Source organism: Sinocyclocheilus grahami, unplaced genomic scaffold, assembly GCF_001515645.1.
Source record: "Sinocyclocheilus grahami isolate Dianchi unplaced genomic scaffold, SAMN03320097.WGS_v1.1 scaffold39.1, whole genome shotgun sequence".
NCBI classification, from domain to species: Eukaryota; Metazoa; Chordata; class Actinopteri; order Cypriniformes; family Cyprinidae; genus Sinocyclocheilus; species Sinocyclocheilus grahami.
In genome coordinates this window covers 479,862-495,770 of record NW_015505218.1, presented here as the reverse complement: position 1 = coordinate 495,770, position 15,909 = coordinate 479,862, and the positions used below count along the sequence as shown (strand labels likewise).

At 35.7% G+C, this 15,909-nt stretch overlaps 1 protein-coding gene across 1 annotated transcript; it reads right to left on the bottom strand.

The window, feature by feature from the left end:
- Positions 1-8,163: 8,163 nt before the first annotated feature.
- On the bottom strand, positions 8,164-14,832 carry LOC107581889 (cation channel sperm-associated protein 1-like). The gene is made up of 11 exons (XM_016267566.1): positions 14,769-14,832; positions 14,043-14,187; positions 13,485-13,598; positions 13,054-13,192; positions 12,684-12,919; positions 11,315-11,378; positions 10,888-10,933; positions 10,760-10,799; positions 9,860-9,932; positions 8,603-8,717; positions 8,164-8,275 (listed from the first exon to the last, which is right to left on the bottom strand). Exons 2-11 carry the CDS (start codon positions 14,185-14,187, stop codon positions 8,210-8,212), a joined length of 1,038 nt encoding a protein of 345 aa, XP_016123052.1. The 5' UTR covers positions 14,769-14,832; the 3' UTR covers positions 8,164-8,209.
- Positions 14,833-15,909: the final 1,077 nt, after the last annotated feature.

Sequence of the window (15,909 nt, the reverse complement as noted above, 5' to 3'; positions counted from 1 at the left end):
AGATAGATAGATAGATAGATAGATAGATAGATAGATAGATAGATAGATAGAGAGATAGATAGATAGAGAGAGAGAGAGAGAGAGATAGATAGAGAGAGAGAGATAGAGATAGATAGAGAGAGAGAGAGAGAGAGAGAGAGAGAGAGAGAGAGAGAGAGAGTGTTCCATTTGAGTAGCAGCAGCAACAAGATGAGCTCCTGATTATTTTACTTTTAATATTGTTTTAAAATAAGACAGACATCCAGTTCTGACCAATTTAAAACAAAAAGACTTCATACAACTTATATTACCCACAAGAAGAGTTTAAATCAACCAAGAAAAACAGCAGAAGACCCAAAGGACCACACAACTGTCACAGAGAGAAGACCTCTCTTCAGACCAAGGCCTGTATGAACTTATCCACGGACTTAAACCTCAGAGAAACAAAGGAGGATGTCAAACATCAACCATCAACGAATAAGGAAGAGTCCCAGAGAGTAAGGAAGGCACTTTTGAAACAATCAGCAATATTTACTTCAGGAAGAATATTTTGGATGTTTTTTAATACAGCAGTGCCAATGAGGATGGTCGTTTTGGTCTTGTTTTTACAGTCTATGCACTGGTTTTGATCAATATTTTAATATTGTGGATATTTTGATCAATTTTCAGAAGAACTCAAAAACAAACAAAGAGACAGTTTTTTTCAGTTGTATGTTTACATTCGAAAACCAGCCCCTTTGTGTACCCTCAGAAGAGCTCTGCGCATTCTAAACAGCTCCACAGACAGAAGCAGATCCAGGACAATCCTGAAGCACTGTTTGCGGACTATGACCGCAGTTCAATGTCCAACCTGCTCTTCTACACTGAAAGCAGCTCCTTATGGCATACTGCTTTCTGCCAACACTTCACCTTCACCACAAAAAGAGGCATCTGTAAAGGCCGACAGATCCTGGTATTTGAAGATGCTGAAGGAAATGAGGAATCAAGAATTTTATCTCTGAACTTATACCACAACGGCACTGTCATGATCCAAGGCTCGGAGCCTGCCCTCCAAGCATTTACAGCTGCCTTTATACAAATTAAACAGCAGGCACATCTTAATACAAGTTTCATGCAGGATCATAAAGATATACATACAAACTCTTCTTCCGTAAAAGACATCCAAAAGAAGACAACAACTGCAACAGCCTTAATTCAATCTCCCATGTCAAAAATTAAAGAGAAATTTTCACTCCTGAAAATAGATACGGTGGAACTAAAATAATGAATAATGTCCCAGCTAAAAGACAACAGCGACTTGGAGCAGCTTAAGAAGGACATGATGAATTTAAAACAAGAGACTGAATACCTGCAGAGAAACAAAGAACAGATGTCAAAGGAGCTTCACCAAGCTAGAGAAGAGCTGAAGGAATTCAAATCAACTTTCAGAAGACAGATAGCAGAAATTAAAACAGAAATGCAGGAAGAACTGTCTGTGTTGAAATCAGAACTTCGAAAGAAGGATGAACTTAATAAATAATATGAAGGAACAGCTTCTTCATGTTTCATCGTCCAAAGCATCTCACGCTAAACACTTGACCTGTCTAGAGACCCCCGCTGACAATCAGCAATCACCTGCAGAGGATGAGCCTCACTCTTCATCAGATCCACACGACTGCCAAACTATTCGCAAAAAACTGAGAACATTGTCAAATCAGAGACACAAAGATCCAAATAATGCAGAGATCCGCCTTCTTTACAGTAATTTATGATCTTTCAGAAAAGATCCAGATCCCAGGGAACACCACACACATTTACATTAGGCACTCAGCAGATAACACACACATCACACTACAACTACCTGGGTTTGAAAATCACTGGGTTGGAAACTTTAATCATGCTGTGAATGAACCGAGAGATAAAGCACGCAGGGCCTTCTACGCCATAAAACGGCAATGTCCTATACGTGCACCGGCACACAACAAATAACGCATGCAGGGCAGAATTAGGCAAATATCCTCTAATCATAAAGATACAAAAAAAGGGCAATTAAATTCTGGAAACATCTGAAGCTCAGTGACCCCCAATCATATCATTATAAAGCCCTGCAATACCAAGAGATGAGCAAAGAAAGCAAGCCCCTCCCTCAGCTGATCCAGAGCTTCAGTCCTGATGCTTCACTAACATCTACTGCTGCTCTGCATCACAGCATCAGAATCAGTCAGATTACTGCACAAATCAAACAGAATTACATCACTCACTGGCAAACCCAAACACAACAACAGAGTAAACTGCAATGCTATTTGGCCCTAAAGAGAGAGTACAGTATGGCAGAGTATCTGTACACAGTGTCAGATAAGAAACTGAGAAGCACGTTGACCAGATACAGACTCAGCGGACACAAGCTGATGATAGAGACGGGCAGACACAAAAAAACATGGCTGCCACCGGAACAGAGACTGTGTTCACACTGTGATCTGAATCAGATGGAAACAGAACTGCACTTCCTAACAGAATGCCCCAAATACACAGATATACGGACAGTGTTCTATGATAAAATACAGCAGATCCATCAGACATTTCAAACTCTCTCAGACCAGGAGAAACTGCCATATCTGTTAGGAGAACACAAGAACTGCTGTGCGTTTGCTGCTCAATATGTGTCTGCCTGTCACCACAGAAGAGAAAACGCTCAATCTGCCCTGATCTGATGTTTCCAGCACATCTACATTATATTATACCAAATTACTGTATTACGGTATATTACTTGGATGTATATTTTGCTTCTGTAAATATGTCTAATCCCTTATTTTATTTTTATTTCTAGTTTATATACTTGCATACATTAGTAATTCGTTTTGCACTACATGCTTAATACTTTTTATATATTATTATTATTATTATCTTTCTTTCTGTTAATACATATGTGCACTATTGTTTATTTAAAAGTGCACTCAGTAATTCTTCAGTGACTAATATATTCTGCTTCATTTAATGCAGGGTCAATGCTTAAATTTGTTACAAAAGAGGATGAAGCGGTACCGTCAAGCACTGGAGGGGGCACTACAATATAATTCTGCTTAAGGCACCCATTTGGCCAGCAGCGGCCCTGTTATGACGCCACAGAGCGCAGTTGAAAAGTTTAGGATGTTGGCGCAGAGTCAGCTGGGTCCCAGAGGTTCTAGTAATGACCACTCAAGAGAGCTTCATGCCTCGGTCCAGTCTTAGATGTTCTTGTCATGGCTGTTCCAGACGTTTCTGTTATGGCTGCATCTCATGGCTATCCCGAACTCTGTGCTCTATGTGATGTTTTCGGAGGAAGTGCCTGAAAAGACCACCCAGTACTCTCGGCTGCACCAATACAAGAGGTCCCAAAAAGTTCCTGCCATGAACATCCCAAAGGTTCCTGTAACGGCTGCCCAGAGTTTGAGCTCCTAGTGATATGTGCTTGGGTCCCACAGGCTTGCTTGTCCCAGTGCTCTCTGTGCCAGAGCTCCTCGTTTTGGCTGCCTTATTACCAGAATTCCCTTTTGTGTTCCAATCATGAAAGGGATGCAAATAAAAAAAAATGTTTAAAACCTTATTAAATAAATTTTCCTGATTTCTAAAAATGATCTATGTTCTGACTAAAAATGTTTCCTCCTTTTTTTGCATTATTTGTGTTGTTTATTTTTGATAGAATTTACTTTTTTCCCCCAGGTCACCACAAAAGATGTTGTTCCAGTGCTCCTGTATCAGCTGCCCTGGGACCAGAGTTCCCCGTCCTGTCCCTGTCATGGAAGTGCTTCTTCCTTACTTACCCTAGAGAACAGGGAGGAACATAATATCAGGTAACAAAGTTACATTTCTTTCAAATCGATCTATTACGTGAAACCTTTCATTTATATGGCAAGAAAATAAATGTAAATATTATTGAAATTTATGATAATCAGGTGAATGTGTTTGGGTTATATATTTACTTATTTTTATACTACTGTAATGTCTTGTTCAGTTACAATATCAATTAATCTCTGTTAAATACTTGTCTCATGTCAAAAAGGAAGAAAAACAGCTTACATTTTAAACCGGGGAAAGATTAAAAGATGAAAAAGAAAATGACAAGGGGTGTTTTAGGGTTTACTTGTCATTGTATGTCCATCTCATAATTTTCAGTCATTTGCTACATCTTATTAGTATTTTAATTGTGACTGCATCTATGTCACTCTCTTTTACAGAGTTGAAATGTTCATGTGCTGCAGAAGGTGGCGAAAGAGAAGCATCTCTGTGCACTTCCACCGGATCTGTAAAATACTTTTATCAGCCTTTATCACAACATGAATGACAGGCACATGATATAAGCTCAAAATACCATCTCCATCATTTCTTTCAGATGTTTTATTCTTATCCTCACATTTTATCCTAATAGAGCTTATATGACTAAATGTTTGTTTCATCTTTCATCAAATGCAGAAGAGTGGGCAGATTAGAAGATGACTTTTTTTTTCTGTGGCTTCTTCTGTTTGTATATTAAATGCATTGCTGTTCTGTTGTAAGTAATCTTAAAGATTCCTAAATGCATCTACTTCCGGAAGGCCAAATAAAGTGCTTTTGCTTTCGCCTAGAAACACACAGCGTCTCCCTGACATGCTGCTTCAACACTAACTGCGGTTACTGAAACCACACCTTCTTTCTTTGCGTGAACATTTGGGCGGCATTATGCAAATATTTCCACATAGTGAGGTAGATATGTGGGGGCGTGTTAGAACGAGCCGTTTTAGGGGGGGCGTGGCAGAGTCTTAACTTTGATAAAGAATATCTCTTTGGTTTTAAGACTTTAGTCTTTGCAACTTCAGGGATCTTATCTATGCACAATCAGCTTGTAACACTCCAAAGAGAAAAAAAAAAAACTTGAAATCGCATCATATGACCCCTTTAATAAACCTTTTACTGCAGCATTTCCTTCTGTTTTCTTTTTTCATAATCCTCAAGTTCTATAAACGCTGCAAAAAATGGCTCATCTTACTTGGTATTTTTGTCTTGTTTTTAGTCAAAATATCAAAATTCTTAAATCAAGATACTTTTACTAGATAAGCAAAATAACTTAAAATGCATTTTTCTTAAAACAAGTAAAATTATCTGCCAGTGGGGTAAGTAAAATATTCTTGTTTTAAGAATATTTTTACTCACCCCGCTTGAGTTTAACTGGTACAAACTTCAAAACAATAAACGCATTCAAAATTACAAAATTCTCACTTTCATACCACAACAGAACAATCTACTCCAAAAGGTGCTTTGATGCATCCTGAGCAATCAAACCCTATCCCTTTTTATATTCTCAATGCCAACACTGATAGGTTCATAGGACTTAAACCATATTAACCAATCACAAAGGAGTAGGAACACTGATAGGTTCACAGGCTGGCATGATGACATCAGCCAATCATACCTGGCCTATTCCTTAGGCTACACAAGCATTTACTAAATCCAACAAAACAAAAATGTAGAGAGGAAGCTCAAGTGCAAAACACAATACAATATCAATACAGTATACTGTCCATTGTATAAGGGCACACCTGACTGCAGTTTTTATAATTCCGTCTGATGTTAGTGTTTTCATGACATTGTGCTATGATTGGCTCAAATGGATTATTCCAAATTCCATACACAATGTAGAACATTTGTTAGTGCTTTGGAATAATTATTTGATTTTGAGACAGGTTTGCGGTGTAGTTTTTTTGGTAGACTTAGTGTATTATTGTATTTTGAAAATTAGTGTTGGGAGTTTAGTTTACAATGCGTGATTTTGAGCATGAAATTAACCGTTTTGCCAATTGTGTGTTGGTGCGTTTAAGAATTTTTTAAGAGACAAAAAAATTGTCATAGCGATCATAAAAAAACTGTAAGTGATGATAATACATTACCTTCTGTCGAAACTAAACATCTTGTTTCATTGATAAACACCATCGTTTCCACACAAAAACATTTAGATGTTTATTTTATTCACAATTAGATTTATAGACCACATATAGGGGAGAATGGGCTAGTTGTCAGCAGTTATGAGATTTTGAGTCAACAATCCAGTTGTTTCATATTTTGGTTTCAATCATCGAATTCAGCCGTCTTAAATTATAATAACGTTTGTGATCCTAACATAAGTTCCCGAATTTATTTCGGAAGATATAAGAGCCAGAATTTTATAATCGTTATTTAATAAACATATTGGGCGCCAATTGCCAAAAAAAAAAAATGTATATCTTTATTCTGTTTAAGAATGAGCATATTTAAGAATTGAGATAAGGAATAAGGAAGATGAGGAAGTGTATGGTTTTAGATACTCTCAATAAAGACATTTAAAAGAAAAGAGGCAAAAATGTCTGGAAATTGCTTATAGATTTCTACTGCAGAGCCATCATTGTCAAGTGATTTATTACACTTAAGATGTTTTATAGCATGAACTAACCAATAGGCCTACTCGTTGCCATATGCAGGGCTTGAACAGGGTTTTTAACGTTACCCAAAGTTCATATGTAAAAGTACACCCTGTATGTAAAAAAGAAACAACAACTAAACGATTATTCAACAATTCTGCAATTACATTTGCAGAAGGCACATAATTGCTCAAAATTATTGCTCAAAATAATAAGCCTAATTAGGGATAGTAAAGATCCATCTCCAAAGACATAAACATAAAATAGCATTTGAAAAGCTACTGGAAACAATATACTCAGTTTGTGAAAATAAAAATATTGAATACAATTAGGAAAAATAAATACAGGTGTAATTTTCATATGTTCTCCTATTTATTGTTTTATTTGTGTAATGGAATTTTTGTAATATTTTTGTTATAATATAATAATTTGATCTGTTTGCTATTTGCAATGGTTTGATTTTTGGTGAACTGCATTGAATCAATTAGGTTTTTAATACAGGCATCATAATAATTATTAATTACAATAACAGTATAATAATAAATAGTAAATGTATAGTCCCTGTTTGGCGTATAAATATGAACATATATGAATATTATAAAGTTACATAGAATTACAGCCCTTGTTTTCAAGTCCTAGAAACACCCCTAGTAACAGATCAAGCTAATGGACAAGATTTTTTTCGTAAATCGGGCATAAATCGGCCCAAAACTCCTGTAATGTAAGCCAGGCTTTTGTCACACATATACACAAAATAAATACATAAAAATAAAAAAAAAATACAATTTCTGATTTAGCATACAAATTTTATAATTTGATATGTGCAATTTACCAATCAGGTGATCTCAGTAATAATGCAGTCAAATCAGTTCTTTAACTCACTTATCTCAGTCGTTTTACAGGGTTCTAAGATATTGTGAAGCTATATGAAAGATATTGATTCTCTTACCTGCTAGTTTACAGCAAACAATTGAAATCAATGCTTCCCACATACTGATGTAGAGCAGCAAACATGCTAAACACGCTCATCACTCGCATAAACACAACCTCTCCGATGACGGCATTCCTGTTTGAAGAGCCATGAAAGATACACACAAACACACATTTAACCATCTCAATGAAAAAGCCAGCTGAAGAAAAACTGAGCATTTTTGGAACTGAATGAACTTTTTTTTTTTTTGTTCTTTAGATGAACTATTTTTATTATGTATAAAGATCCAGAAACATCAGGTTTAACTTTAGGGGATATTATAGCTGTTTTGTCCAAAAAGTTACATTAGGTCAAAATAAGGAGAACGAAAACAAACAGAACTACTTTTGATCATTTCAAACAGATGATTTTAATCTCATTAATTTAGAACATTAACCATCTCAATGAAAAAGCCAGCTGAAGAAAAACTGAGCATTTTTGGAACTGAATGAACTTTTTTTTTTTTTGTTCTTTAGATGAACTATTTTTATTATGTATAAAGATCCAGAAACATCAGGTTTAACTTTAGGGGATATTATAGCTGTTTTGTCCAAAAAGTTACATTAGGTCAAAATAAGGAGAACGAAAACAAACAGAACTACTTTTGACTACTTTTGATCATTTCAAACAGATGATTTTAATCTCATTAATTTAGAACGGATTATTTTTAATTATTTCAAATACACAAATTCAATCACATCAACTGTTATATAAACACAATTTTCAAAATCCCATATATACTAAACAAGAATATATAGACACACATATACTATATTATAATGGAGATAAAGATTATATATTCACTCACATGCTATATTATAATGGAGATATAGAATATATTACACATATACTACATTATAATGAGACCATCTTCTCACTGGCTGTCCTGTAGCTCATCCTCATCCTCATCCGCTTCCTTTCTATGGTAAAAGGAAGGTCCCTAAACACAAAAAATGACTTGTTTTCTGGATGATTTCCTCATAGTTCTATTGTATTTGTGTAGAGTAACAGTATTAAATCAAATGCAAGTGTCCCTAAAATAGCAATGCTGAACCTTTGTGGCTCATTTTACCTGCTAAACTCAAAGTACCAACACACTCTTGTCTGCTCAATATTGAACTTTTATAACTTATATAACTTATTTTTTTCTTTTTACTAAATATAGCTTTAAATAATGTTGTTGCATGTTCTTATAACTATCCCAAAAGACACATGTTTTCAAACATATAAAGTACTTGTAAAAATGTCTTTAAAAGCTGAGACTGACCATTTCAGTGCTCTCAATCAGCCTGTAAAGGTAATTGGTTTGTTTCCGAAACAACTGCTGATTCTTCTCCAGAGCTTCCAGGATTCTCAAACAGTGTTCCATCCGAATGTTCTTCCTATAAACAACATGCCAATAAGAATAATAACTTCAATATAATGCTTTTGCTGCACTTGAATAATTTAAGTCAATTTATTTTGTAGACACTGACATTCATAAAGGCAGTCAAATGTCAAGCATACGACAAGGTGATGCTTAATTTCAATACCGGTAAATGATTTGCGTGAACTGGTGTTCATTCAAGAAAAATCCATGATAGGGCCTCTTTAAAGGGTTAGTTCACCCCAAAATGAAAATTCGGTCATTAATTACTCACCCTCATGTCGTTTAAAACCTGTAAGACCTGATCTTCAGAACACAAATTAAGATATTTTTGATGAAATCTGAGAGCTCTCTGACCCTCCATAGACAGCAACGTAACTGAAATGTTCCCAGACAGAAACGTAGCAAGGACATCGGTAAAACAGTCCATGTGACAACAGTGGTTCAACTGCAATTTTGCGAAGCTACGAGAATACTTTTTGTGCACAAAGAAAACAAAAATAAAAATTTATTTAACAATTCTTCTCCCCCGAGTTACGTCTTCTGCCATTTTGGAGAGTACCCAAGAGCGTAATCGGCGCTGTTTACGTTCGGGGGGGAAAGCGCGCGCATTAACGTAATCGGCGTAATCAGCGTTGTTTACACTTAGGGTAAAGCGTGCATATGCTTCGTGATACTCTCCAAAATGGCAGAAGACAGTAACTCGGGGGAGAAGAATTGTTGAATAAAGTCATCATTTTTGTTTTCTTTGTGCACAAAAAGTATTCTCGTAGCTTCGCAAAATTGAAGTTGAGCCACTGATGTCTCATTGACTGTTTAACCGATGTCCTTACTACGTTTCTGTCTGGGAACATTTCAGTTGCGTTGCTGTCGATGCAGGGTCTGAGAGCTCTCACATTTAATCAAAAATATCTTAATTTGTGTTCTGAAGATGAACGGAGGTCTTACGGGTTTGGAACGACATGAGGGTGAGTAATTAATGACCGAATTTTCATTTTGGGGTGAACTAACCCTTTAAGTTGTAAGCTACGCTGAAATCACTCAAGTATCTTTAGATGAATCAGTGCTGGGTTGCCTGACCATATTGGAACTGGATATCTATGTAAATATCCACTAAATAAAGAGGAACCTGTTGCTGCATGTACTTCCATTTCTTACCCTTCAAAGAAATTGTTTTCTGAAAAGGCAACCTTGGTTGTCTGGTCGTCAGTCAGCTCACTCCTGATTTGCTCTAAAAAAAATAATGACTAACATTACAAATGGTTACGCCATATATATATATATATATATATATATATATATATATATATATATATATATATATATATATATATGTTTCGATACATATATATATATATATATATATATATATATATATATATATATATATATATATATATATATATATATTTAAATGCCGTACATAAACACAATACATAAACTCCTAACAACAGTGCTTTAGACAAAGCCCCTTTGTCCAAAGTTACTGCATGATTCATTAGTGATGGAAGAAGCAAAGTTTCTAGTCAACTGAACCAATTGCTTCGACAAATGATTCATTTTTTGGAAGCACTAGAAACTCCACATGCTGGTGACACCTGCAGGTCAGAATGGAGTAAATGCAACGAAAACTCCCTCAAACATACACAGAAACCTTTTTACAGTCTATGATAGAAACTCCTTTTATCAGAATCAGAAAGAGCTTTATTGCACACACAAGGAATTTACCTTTGTTGAAAAGTTGAAATTTCAAACCATTGAAATTTGGAAACAGTAACAATGTAAAGAAGCCTCGTTTACTTAAATCTCATGACCATGGCAGATTAATATACGTAAACACTGGTTCAAAACAAGGTTTTAAATCTTAATGTAGCAGTGTTTTTAAAGCACCCATCACTACTAGGCATGGGCTTATTCTACATACATTGATATTTATGCATTTAGCAGATGCTTCTATCCAAAGCAACTCACAATACATTCAAGATACAGAATCCATTTGATCAATTCATGCATGCTGTATATGAACATGAAGTATCCAGTGAATGACAAAGCTCTCACCTGTCATCTCGATTGGCGACGGCTGTTCCTCAACCATATTCTGAATGTGAACATGTTCAGTAAGAGGGAACATTGTCAATGAAAACCTTCATGTTGGATTAGAATTGTTTTTATTGATGTCCTCTGACCTTTCTGTGGCTGAGGATGGTGTCCACCGTCACTGCATAGATCAGACTTACACCAATGGTTTGTTTTTAAAGAGAAAATTGATAATGCGATTTGTGAGCACATTATCTTACAAAATACTAATAGTCATGATGCATAAAAACTGGGATCAACAATAAGGATGGCCTGGAACCGAACCAGAGGGTTTCAGGATACTTAAAGGGACTGTCATTCACCCAATCTGCCATATGTTGAAAATGATTCAAAGATTATATGAAATTTATATCATTACTTTTATTTTTTATTATTATTTTATTTTATTGTTTTGAGGCCAATGAAAATGTTAGCATGGTAATTTACAAATCCGAACCACTGGCCCTGGCCACAGATAAATCCTTATTGCTGATGGTTGAAGGGAATATGGGACTGTTATTGCTTTTCTCAACTTACCTTAAAAGGATGTAGTATTCAGTCAAGATGTACAAGACGATGAAGATGATAACATCAGGTGCACCTGTTAACATACATAAGAACTGTCTTCAAAAAATGTCTTAAAATTAATGAGTCTTTAACTAGACGAGTAAAGTTGTGAACGAACTTTGAGATTGGCTTGACAGAGCCTAGCCTGAAAGTTTGAAGCAGCTGTAAACGCTTGAAGTTTAGAAACGTGAAAGTTTACAGATTAGATAGATGTTCCTAGCACATTACTAGCACGATTTAAAGGGGTCATATGATGCGATTTAAATTTTTCCTTTCTCTTTGAAGTGTTACAAGCTCTTGGTGCATAAAGAAGATCTGTAAAGTTGCAAAGACTAAAGTCTCAAATCCAAAGAGATATTCTTTATATAAGTTAAGAGTCAACCATGCCTACCTAAAACGGCTCGTTCTAACACGCCCCCACATGTCTACGTCACGATGTGGGAAGATTTGCATAACACTGCCCAAATGTTCACGCAAAGAAAGAAGGCGTAACTTTTATTCTCGCTGTAGTATTGTTGTTGCCGCCGCCATGTCGAGAAGGCGCTGTGTGTTTTGTTGTGAAAATGAAACTACTTAGAAAATAATGTGTTTTTTTAACCTTAAACATTTCATTACACCAAATACACAAAATAATGTTCTTTTTAGCAACATCATATGACCCCTTTAACATGTTGTTAGCATGTTGCTAACATGTTTTTAACTGGATTAACATGTTGCTAGTATGTTTCTAACATGATTATAGCATGATTACCATGTTTTTAACATGAATACCATGTTTTTAGCATGTTTAACATGTTGTTAACATGTTTTAGCACGTATATAGCATGTTTCCAGCATGCTAGCATGTTGTTAATGATTTTAACTTGATTAAGATGCTGACATGTTGCTGCTAGCATGTTTCTAGCGTGTTGTTAACATGTTTCTAGCATGGTTAGCACATTTCTAGCATGAATTAGTATGTTGCTAGCATGACTTAACATTTTGTCCTAGGATAGTCATTAACCTTTGCTAGTGGTAGACAGCTTAAACTCTTACTGTACAAAAGCTTTGATCCCCGCAATAAAAGTCTATGGGACTTTTCATAGATTTTGTTCAACCGTTTAATGAAAATCATAAGTCCAATCAGTTAGAAAATATATAGCAACCCGAGTCAGACCAGTCGGAAGGTCTGACCCGAGTTTGGTGGTTGTAGCTTCAAAACTCTAGGAGACAGAGTCCAAATTTAGTCTTAGAATAAGAAGAGGAGAAAGAAGAAGCAGAAGCAGCAGCTTAAATAGTTGATCAGTAGGTTATCTCTTATGCAAAAATATAAGCCTGTGAACATGTTTCTGTAGCATACCATTGTCTCGACTGGTGTAATAGACGCTAATCCAATCATCAAGTGTCAACAGCTGGAGGAGTGTAGACATGGTATTGAGCATGGAACCAAATCGCTTTGGGTCGGACTTGCTTAAGTTTTGTCGGAAAAGAATGGAAAACATGACAAAGACGCAAAACATGAGCACGAAGATGATTCCATTCATCTTCAAAGACTTTCCTATTACTTTCATGATGACCTTGGGACCACTGAAAAACCTAAGATGAAGACACATTTCTTAGATTCTTTTTACCTTTGGGACAAAAAGAATGCAAAACAGCTCCACGCTATTCCACCTTAGGTAGTTCGAACTTCAGCTTGTGCATTTGGTGTTAAAGACTGAAACACTCACCGCAGTGTGCGTAAGATCCTGAACGCTCGACATACTTTGAACATTTTAAGGAGGTGAAAAAAAGTGGTGAAACGCTCACTATCATACTGTTTGCTGTCCAGAAAAAGGTCTACCAACCCTACCAAAGTGACTGAGAAATCTGGAGAAATAAACAATAAAACATCATGTTATGTTAGTTCCTATACACTGCAAAAAAATCATTTGCATCATCTTTTATTTGACTGGAAAAGAGGACAAAACACTATTAAAATAAAACAAAACTGCTGCATCAAATATTAAGACTTGTTCTCAAAAAGGCATCATGAATTATGTATTTTCCTACACCAGTGATAAATAGTTTTCACTTGCATTAAGCATGAAATAAATTCACAAGAATTATGCTTTAAATAAGAATAAGAAATGACACAGAAAACAACAGATTTCCAGCTCACCCAGAATATTCCACAGGCTTTTGAAGTATTTTAAGCCAAAACTTATGAGCTTTAACACACACTCCATCGTATAAAAAGCCAAGAAGACTGCCTCCAGTGCTTCATAAAGCCAAGCTAAGAAAGAAACAGGAAATACCATATGTTAGTACTGATGAGAACAACTCAACATTTGTGAAAATATTGTACGCAGGTGCTGTTACTTCTAGTGGAAAGTTGATGAACGCAGTCATTTTTATGTTGTGTTTAGGTTGTCGCCTAATTACGTGAATGCTGCATAAAAAAAGGTAACTGCGACTTTTTATCTCAAAATTAAGACCTTTTTTTTCTCGCAATCCTGAGTTTATTTCTCAACATTCTGAGAAAAAAAATTGCAAATAAGTTATCTTTTTGTGTGTGCCATAAACGAGCTTCCATACATTGAAGAAATGCAATGCATTAAAAAATAAAAACCATTATTTCACTGATTTAAATCAACGTAATGGTGCATGCTTTTAAACACAAAACAGTTTGAATGATTGCAACTTTGCGTGTTTTCTAGTCTGCTGCAGTGATCTTTACCTGGTGCCAGTCCTTGAAATGTCATTGCCACTTGTATTGCAGTGTTCATCAGGAGCACAAGCAGCATGATGTGCTCATAGAGCTTAGTGAAGCGACGGAGGTCCTGCTGCAGATGGAGAGCCCTGTCCAGCCACGCTTTCCACATCTTCTCAAAGAGACACACAACTTACATTATGGGTTCAACCACGGCTGCGTTTCCCAAAAGCGTCGTCAGCCCAAGTTGATCGTAGCTCCATTGCTTTACGATGTAACTTACTTAAACTTATATACGATGCTTTTGGGAAACGCAGACCAGATTCAAAAGATTGCTTTTCAAGTCCATTAAGCACATTTCCTCTCAATTATACTGCTGTGTGTGATATTATAACGCCTAACGTTATATTTCTGACATAATGGCGATTTGGGCTCAGCTGCAACATATTAGTAATACTTTGAAACCAAATACCTATATTTATTTAGAATAATAACCTGGATACGTATTTCAGTAAGGACATTTTGTACATATTTTCTACAAATGTTATGTAGAATATAATTCATCCTTCGTCCATGTTCTTAACAGTGTTTGTTTAACAGACTGCGCGAGGCAGCGGCGGGACAGTGCCTCGTTGAAATGTTATTAGCGATGTACCGTTAGTTTTATCGCGTCGTGTCGTTTGTTTCATTTCTGTTGCTGTTAACGCTACTTGCGGTTTGGAGAAATAAAAATGCTAGTAAAATGTACGATACCTTAATAAATAGTTGTCTAGCAGATCTCGGAGAACCCTTCGCGTCGTTGTATCTTCCGGCGGAGCTCAACGGTAGTTCGCGGTTATTTCGGTTACCATGGTTACCAAATCAAACGTTAAACATATCGAAAATATTAAAGATTAAAAAAAATAAAAGTTACTACACAGTATACATAAACGAGCGTGCTTCATAATATATACGATTAAAAAACTTGTATTTCTTCACATTTTATAAATCCAGTCACCGATTTACAGTTGTTTGCTATGAAGTAGCCTACAAACAGCAAACAACTGAAAATCAGTGACCGGATTTATTAAATTGGTGTTATATTTTCAAAGTAGGCTACACAGAAATGCAGTTTTGCTTTATAAGTGATCAAATTAGGAATACTTAGACTACACTACAGAAACGCAAGTGGGTAAGTAATTTATTTCTACCGCAGAAAAATTGAGTTTTGATCTCTAAGTAAACAAATGATGTAGCCGAAATGCTTTCACGCATAATCAGTATGTGGCATTAAAAAGACAAATTTACAGCCATGTGTTTTTCTTTTTGCAGTGTTTATTATGAGCACAAACGTGTTTTATTTTATCTTTAGTGGAAATATACTCTCACTATAGAAATCAAGACTCTATGTGTAAAAGAAATGCATTTTTCACCTTTGCATTTCTGTTTGTATAACACCAATTCAATGGTGTGTAAATGCAAATCTCTATATGTAGCCCTCATGTGAGAAAACAAGACAACACACGAGTAACAAAATGAGAAAGACAAAGAATGCATTCCATTCTGAAACTATATTAAAGGTTTGTTTCTCCTGGATCAGGACGGAATGATATGAAAAAGATGCAAATGTGGCAATAAATGCAAACATTTAGAGAAATACGAAATCAGTGTTTGCTTTACTTTTTATTTTTGTCACCGTTTTTAGAACCTTGATATCATTTTTTTCATAAATCTAGACACAAAACTCAAAACCTATACCTTCCACCACCATGTGGAGAAAAGTTCTTCAATCAGAAAGGGGAGTATGGGGGTAAATGGTGGCCTAATGGTTAGAGAGTCGGACTCGTAACCCAAAGGTAGTAGTTGTAGTAGAGTTTTTGAACCACTTATAGCATTTAAGTACATTTGTATATGT